This window comes from Callorhinchus milii, unplaced genomic scaffold (assembly GCF_018977255.1).
Source record: "Callorhinchus milii isolate IMCB2004 unplaced genomic scaffold, IMCB_Cmil_1.0 Scaffold22, whole genome shotgun sequence".
Classification (NCBI taxonomy): domain Eukaryota; kingdom Metazoa; phylum Chordata; class Chondrichthyes; order Chimaeriformes; family Callorhinchidae; genus Callorhinchus; species Callorhinchus milii.
The window spans coordinates 705455-713937 of record NW_024704763.1 but is presented as its reverse complement, the minus strand read 5'-3'; the positions used below and the strand labels follow the sequence as shown (position 1 = coordinate 713937).

Genomic DNA, 8483 nt, shown 5'->3' with positions numbered 1-8483 from the left:
CTCAGTTATGTTCCCAAAACTATATGATTTCTACCGGTCCATTAAACTCTTCTGGTCATGGCCTGTTGACCAAAATTGTCTTGGTCATTGTCCACCAACATTAACTTGTGTGTTATCTGGAGCATTCCTGTTTACAGAGGAGACATCTATATTAAACCTGATACATTGGGAAACTTTTAAGGATTCCGGGAACTTCTGTTCCTTGTGATCTAGAATTGGAAGAACCTACTAGTTGCAGTACAACCATCATGCAACATAACCAAAATCTTCTTGAGCCAATCGCTACATTAATACTTGCCTCCATTGGGTCATTGATCTCAGCAGCTTCTTGTGTGCATCAGGAAAGAATTGTGACTTGAATCAGAAATGCCATCCACCTCAACTAATGTCAGTAATTGCAACGATTGGACTACTGGTTCCAGAAGAGAACATTTCTGATGGCACTCATTCTTCTCAGTTCTTGAGTGCAATGAAGAAACCTGATTTCATGCTCTCTTGACAATAGCTATCATATCCCCTCAAATGCTCCTTGGTATTCAATTATATTGGAAATGCAGGTTCTCTTTTTGCTAACTGGCAAGATTCTTCCTTCCATTTGTGGTACATTTACAATTTTTGACCAGACATGAGTGAAAAGATTCAATATAAAAGTGGTTCATCTTGTAATAGATTTTCTGCTGAAAAACCTGCAACTGCATGTCTACCCTGGTCTGTTTTGACCATATGTGTGAGACTTGTTTCAGCATTGTGTAGCCCACTGTGTGTTGGGCAGAGATCTTGTACTGCTATTTGTTCAAAATGGAGGAAGGAGAGAAGAAAGTGAGGAGAGGGACCCTTGAGGACATCACCCTTGAGGACTTCTTAGAAAATGGAAGCTAACTAGCCTTGAGCTCAGTTCTTTTACTAACCACTGGAATAGCAAAATATGCTATTTCCAGTTATGGATTATCAATAGTTTCAAGAAAAATTGAGACTCAAGCCATCATATGGAGGAGTTGATGGTAGTCCAGTTCGTGGTAGAAAATGCAGATGTCCCCCTATTCAGGATCCCATTCTCTTGCGTACCAATGAAAGAAACGTTCCTTTAAGTCCACTTCCGGCCACGAGAGGAAGTAATTCTTGTCCATGGATGCATTTTAATTGTGAAAAGAAAGAGCCGAATAGTGGGTAAAGCTCTTCACAGTCAAAGGTCAGGAACCTGCTAAAGGACCTTGGGGGTGGGGTGGGGAGTGGGGGGGTACAAAGTACCAATTGTTCCAAACCGGCATACCTTTAAGCCTTGTTTTTTCTGTATCAGTAGGGGTGGGTCTTGACTTGGTCCATCACCTGAGTCCGGGGAAAATGTTGCAATTATTTCGCAGCGTCGTCGCTGTCAATCAAAGGGAGAGCCTCAGAGCTGAGAAGAAGCTCTATGGCGGCGGTGGTTGGGAGAGATTCACTGCACTTCCAGTGCACCTAATGCAACTTTTCGGCAACTTTACCGGACCGCCGAGGCCAGAGATCAGCTGATTGCGTTGGGAATTTCGGGCACGTTTACCAGGAATAGAAATCCCCGTCTCTTTGCTTTTTTTTATTTTTTCACCCCCCCCCCTCCCCACTCCGCCTCCTCCCCCTCCGGTAGCGGACCGATCCCAGATGTCGTTGTTTTTTAGCTTTACAGACATGGCGCACCTCCATTTTTGTGCGCTCGCCTGATCGACTTTTGCCCCTCTCTCTCTCTCTCTCTCTCTCTCTCGGTGTTTTCTCTCTCTTTTGCCGGAGTCGCCGATGGAAAATGAGAATTAAAAACGGCCTTTAATCTTTTTCGAAAGTGTCGAAGAAAGAGAAATCGCCGGGAAGAGGAGTAGATTCTGATTTGGTGAAGTTTTTTCCCCGCCGAGTCCGACACTGGGAGCCTCGTTCGCTGCCCGAGCGGTACACACGGACCCCCAGAGGTATGTTTACGACTATTGCGATTCGTAAACGATCCGATTTTTGAAATTAAATGATTTTGTATGAAATTGGGACTTGTCTGCGATGACGTAATGTGAATTGGAGTCTCAGCCCAGACCGAGAAAAATGACTTTTAGTGAGTTGAGTGAGTGATGTGCTGACCAGGTGCCTTGGCTTCCCGATTTTGATTTAATAATGTTTTAATATGTTTGTAGACCTGGTCTGACTCCGGCAATGGTATTGAGTGCTTGAACAATGTCCCTACTGCGTCAGGGCTTTGCTACTCGACCAGCAGGCTGCTGACTCCGGCCGACTTCCTACCTCCCTCCAACTTTGACAGGGGCGATCTGGACTCTGAAACCCCATCACCACGTGTAGCCAACACCAAAACACAACCCCACCACCACCCCGACCCCAAAATGATGTCCAACGAGGATAAACCCCCCGAAGAAGACGGCTCCGATCGCAGCAATGTTTCCAGGTACGAGTCTTCACTTTCAGTCCCATATGTAAAGCTCCCGAGTATATTGTTTACCTTCCTATTTGCGGATGTTTACCTGTTAATATTTCAAGTAAATTTACCCGATTTCAGTCCAATCTTTATTCGATGACCTTGAGATTCCTAAAAGCCCCACCCTAATTTTTGCCAGCAGTTTTTCCGACTTGTGTTATACCATTCGGGCCTATATTAGTAATGGAAATGCAATGTAAGGCCGTCAAATCCAGCCACACACTATAGTTTCTTTTATATTATCATCAATCCTATAATTTTTTCGTTCATGTTGCTGTAGAAAAATGACCTTGTCATTGCTGTCGTTGCTGCAATGCACCATTTTACTCACAATGCAGACGGCTTTGAGGATTTAAGGACTTGGGTGTCCATAGCATACCCATTGAGGTAAATTGTAGTAAATAATGTACTACAAAAAGTTGTATGAATGAAAAAAAATTCATATTAAAAGATAAATTAAGAAGTGCCTGTTGGAAAGTTGCTTCTTAGTCTATATTTTTACCCTGACCATTCCATTTTACTGTATCTTGTAGAGTATTTTATAAAATTTTCTTACAATTTGGTGAAAAGTTTGCAATGCTTGTGTTCCCATCTCCTCTATTGGAATAATAATGTACATAGTATAAGCCGGGGTTATATTAGCATCAATTCTGTGTTCCGTGTCCTCTGCAACTGCTTTTGCCTTTCTCCAAGATGTTTTTGAAGTAAAAGGTTTATTCAACATAAAATAAAAGTATTAATTGTTTTAATTACTTTGAAATTCTTTACACACCATATTATTAACATGCATGCCGGTTTATCAGCCGATGCAGAGTATCCACATTACAAAGAAATATTTATTGCTAATAACATTTCCAAATATTAACATAGTTTTGAATTCTTTACATTGAAGATTCTGTAACTTTTACCAGTTGTTGAACTTTGATGGAATTCATGGATACTACTGACTCCCAGACCCTTAGCTATAGGAAATACTTTCAACTAAAAGATGTATCGATTTAGAATTGTTTTCCCTTGAAAATTTGAGTATCATCTCAAAGTTCCTTTAAAAATAATTGTTTATTATTTAGCATAGTTGCATATCTATAACATATTTGTTTTTTTATTGCTTTTGGTTTGTTATTTAATATTTATGTATCTTAACATGTTTATCATCTTTAAAAAATCTTCAATAGTGAAACAAATTGTATGTTACTGTTTTTGATGTGATAATGCATGATTTGTTCACCTTTGGGATCAACACAACCCCATTAAATGTATCTTATTGAGTATGCCAACAAGTTGCAGAAGGATGGAATTGGTTGAGTTAATAATTATTCATACAAAATATACACACATTTAAGTCAACTTTGGAGTATTGGGGTTTTTCTTGAAAACTATTGCATTTGAACTTTTGCTTACATTTTTGAGAATTATATCAGTCTTTATAATCTTTAATGGGGTCAGGTTTGGGTGAGCTCTTTAACCAGTTGGCTTCTGATGTTCAGGCCTCAGTCATTTGTTACCTGTTCGGATTGACATTAGTTGGTCTCTTCAAGCAGCTGGTCTTCAGGACGGGTTGCACTGTGTGGACAATCTGTAGAACCTCATTAACATCAACTTGGTGACCAAAGTGACTGTGAGCATGCATTTGGAAGCTGATGCTGTATGATCTTGAGTGTATATGGTGCTCATTGCTTAATGGTCAATATTCATGTTTCTTTTTTGGAATTATGCACCTGGAATGGTTCTTTATAAAATAGAAGGTATTGCCCCCATCCCACTGACCATCTCATATAGTAATGGGGTGTGTATTCAATTGGTAAGGAATTCTTTTGCTGGAGGAACAAGTTACAACACATTACAGGTGTCATCAGTTGTTTAATGCAGGTCTTCACTGTTGAGCACGGTTAGATCTAGATTCTATGCAAGGAACCTTTGGGGACCTTGCAACCCTCTATCAACAGGATCAACTCCAGACACCTAGTAGTTTGTTCTGATTCTTCTCCCAACATAAAAAGATAAATTATGGGATTGTCCATGATGAACCAGAAGCTACATGTTGAACCCAATTGGATTAGAAACTCTTCAATGTACATCCATTTCTCTTCCCGTTTCTCAATGCACCAATAAATTGCAGCCAGAGTTTTCCTGAGTTTCCTGTTAAAAGCTGATCTTTTAACTTGAATTGATGTGGGCCACATTCTATTCCTCCATTCACATACCTACCTGAGTTGTGTTGACCATGAACCATAGACCACACATGTTTCTTTTCCAAAAGTAACATTGTATAAATAGTCATCCTTTGGGTTGGTGCTATCATGATTACATTGTGAGTAAAATGTTGTGCAGAGTTTCCAGTGGATAGTAGGGCTTTGCCAGTGTAATCTGTGGTGTATCCATCTCAGATAGGTTATCAAATCAGCTCAATAAGTCTTCCCCCCGCTGTGGTAGCAGTTATTGAGGTTGATGTAACTACTGAAAAGTAGGACCAAATGATGCTGAAAATAATTTGAAATAGCTGGTAAGTGGGTTGAATGTTCAAAAAATGTAGAAATGTTGAGGTCACTGGCTGGATAGTTTTAAAAATAATAATTTATAATAAATTGAATAATCATGAAATATAGCCTTGCTTTTAGGAACATTTTCACAGCAATGTTTTCAAAGAAAAAGCACCTTATATTGTAAAGGATTAACTTGTAGATGAGGTTCAGATTCTAAAAATGTAGATTTAAACAATCTTGTTGGTGGATGAGCTCAAGGTGCTCCTCCAAAAAAAGTCTTGGCTTGCTCAGAGTTGTCTTGACTCGTGTGAAATTTAGGTTTCTCATTCATGAAAGAATTGTCAGAAGTGATGTCTACTGGGTTTTTGCATCTTTTGATACTTTGACAGTCTTCAGGAATTTACACTGTAACACCTGCTCTGGTTTGGACACAATTTCAAGGCAAAGGTAGGGTTGGCAAAATAATGTCTTGAGGATTCAGGCTAAGTAGCTTGTTCTCATTCCTGAAGACTATTATAAAGGTTTGTTGTTCAGTAATCACAAATTAAGTTAGGAACATTAGCCACCTACTCTCAGTAATTCTGACAGGAGTTTGGGAGCCTTATGGAACCAAACTACATCACTACAATTTGACCTCATGGAGCTGTTTTCCTGTAGTCCTATCTTTGGAGCAACACCTAACATTCTGGATTCTGTATTGGCTGCTCATTGTGTGTTTTGAAGTATTCTGACATTTGGGCAGCATTAATATTGTGAGCGTTCGTATTCACAACCTTCTTTCCTGATACAAATGATACTTTTTTTAAGAACCTGGTTTATGTTTTGGAAATGAGGAAACTTCAGGCAGAATGTATTTGCTTTATTTCAAAACGTTTTGCTAGTAAGGTGCCTCTTGTTGTTACTTCAATGCTTTTTGCATAAAGAATTCAAAGATAATTACTTTTTTTAAAAAGAAAGCAAAGTTCTATCTCCTAGAATGCTCTCCGAATGTGCTCTTGAGTATAGTCTCTAATTTGCTGCGTCATGTAAAATGTTGGGGAAATTTTAATGTAATAATTTTTGATTGATATATTGATGGATGTGGCAATGTGTTTTACTTGATTAGGTTTATTTGGCACCTAATATTTGATTAGGTGCTGTATATGCAATGAAGAAGTACAATCAGTGATTTTACATTCAGATCCAGTCAGTTTATTTGGCAGCCATTTTATGAAAGTAGAAATCAGTGATACTGAGCTTATTTTCAATGTTTTTTCAAGGGTTTTTGCCGGTTTTATACCACCAGATTAACTTGTATGCCCCCCTGAAAACCTATATAGACATGTCAGAGTATTGTATAGAAGAAGCAGTCACTGGTATAGTGTGTAGAGTGAAAGGATAACTGATTTTTCAGCTTTAGCGAGCTGCAGTCAATTTCAGAGACAAAATGGCCCTGCTTTACGCTGCATAACTACAGACATACTGCATTGCATAGTGTAGTTAGGAAGTACGGAAAGCTGGCCGTGATGCAGCGGAGTTCAAAGGTTACTGTGCGTGCTGTGGAATGCGATTGGCTGGCTGCTTAGTAACAGGCCTCCCCGCTGCCGAGCTATTGAAATGTGTCTGGCTGGGCTGACGTCACAACTGCTGCCTGTGAAAGAAAGCCTCCCTTGTCAGCCAACCCCCGGATTAGCTGTGAGAAATCCGCCCCGCTCGCTCGTGCAGCTTTCGTGGCAAAAGGAAATATCCGGAATTAATCAACCTAACTTTCTTAATGAATATCTTTAAAAGGGCCATTTTGGCTTCCGAGCAATCGGTTTGTCTCGTCTCTGAAAACAGTTTTCTAATGTTAAATCCTAATGGAAACCTGGAGATGCGATTGAATCGGTCATTTTAGCTGTATTTGACCATTGTATTGTCCAACAAGCTTGTCCTCAGGATATTTCTGCTAATTTTTTGTCCTTGTATTGATAAAGTGCCTCGAGTGGAGAACCGTGGAACTGACTCATGACTTGTGGCTGCACCTCAGCAGATAACAGCAGTAATTTTCTCATTCAGTTCAATCCTTCCTTATTGTTGAGAGTAAATAGAATGAGCTGTGGTAGAAATGCATCCAAATGCTTTTATTGATATGGTGTAACCTGCGACAGCTGGCTCGGTCACCCTGATCACATGCTGTTTGTAGCTATTGTCTCATTGTAGACTGGTTTAACCGTTTACTTACAATAAACCCAGATTGGTGAAAATCCCTTTTTTTATTTAGGAGGTGGTCATTTAGCAGTTCAAGAAGTTCATGGTTCAAAATTTTATTTTTAAAGTCAATCTGGTGTCAATCCTAACAACGTGTATTTATATAGTGCCTTTCACCTTAAAGGAATCCCCTTGAAGGGCTTTGTGGCAGCTGATAAACTGCCAATAATTAGATGTTGGGGGATGGATACAAGCCAGGACAACGGGGAGGAGGGAGGGTCATCTTTCACAATCTGCAAGGGAGGTGGCACATAAAGGTAATGGCTCATTGAAACACAGATAAACTTGTGTTTAATATAGAATGTTGATAGCTGTACAGCAAATATTTGGTTAAATCCAGTTGTTAATCAAGCATTAAAAGGCATTCCAGGCAGGGCGAAACCTTGGGCAAGTTTCCTTACTCCACACAGAGCCTAATAATATTCCCTCCAAAACCCAAAACAATAATAAATTGGTCATTTTCGATCTACGACTGTTTGTGGGACATTGCTGTGCGCAATTGGCTGCCGCGTTCGCCCACAAATATACAGTCAATTCACTTTACAGTGTGTTCTGTGAAGTGCTTTGGGACGTCCTCCCAATGTGAAAAGCGCTATATCAAATGCAAGGATTATTATTTAAGTCCTCATAGAAACAATCTTACCGCTGGTTGACCGAACAAACTCTTGCAGAGTATAGTTGCCATTGTTCATTCTCTTTGACCGTGCCTTCAGCTCCCCTCTCGACTCTCTTCCCCCTCCTCGCTCCCTCCCTTCCCTCCCCTCACCCTGACCATTTCCCCCCTCCTCTCTCCCTCCCTTCCCTTCCCTCACCCTGACCATTTCCCCCCTGCTCGGGTCATGACCCAACTGTGCAGCGCCTTGGGACGTCCTCCTGACGTGAAAGGCGCTCTATAAATGGAATCTTGTTGTTGTTGTTCATTACCCAGCTCATTTATACTGCTTTCAACTCCTAAAGGATGGGTCTTCCCGAAATGTGCACAACTCCCAATCTAATACTAACTCTCCCAAAAAGGATCAATCCAATTAGCATTGACACTGGCTCCCATACCCACACTAGTCTAGCCCGTAGGGAGCTCCTCACTAATGGAACGCAAGGTACTGTAATCAATTGCTTCTGATTGAGTGCGTGCTTGCGTTCTGTTGCTTTTGAAGTTGAAAATTACTTTTGGTTTGTATAGCTTGACCTCGATTGACCCTTTGTTGATGGAAGGTTGAGGTCTACATAAATGACAGTGATCACTGTTGCATACATCCCCGCAAAGCACTCAGCTTCCTGAACATTTTATTTAAGGTTTTCACTCGTTCTCGAGTAACGTCGCCCACAGA

General features: G+C 40.4%; 1 protein-coding gene across 10 annotated transcripts in view; it reads left to right on the top strand.

The window, feature by feature from the left end:
- Positions 1-1636: 1636 nt before the first annotated feature.
- The window catches only part of chd2 (chromodomain helicase DNA binding protein 2), a 29689-nt gene continuing 22842 nt past the window's right edge, over positions 1637-8483 (top strand). For all 10 annotated transcript variants that reach the window (XM_042343097.1, XM_042343096.1, XM_042343095.1 and 7 more), the window contains exons 1-2: positions 1637-1934; positions 2148-2413. In XM_042343097.1, coding sequence (XP_042199031.1) covers positions 2352-2413 — 62 coding nt within the window. In that variant the 5' untranslated portion in view covers positions 1637-1934; positions 2148-2351. The remainder of the gene's footprint in view (positions 1935-2147; positions 2414-8483) is intronic.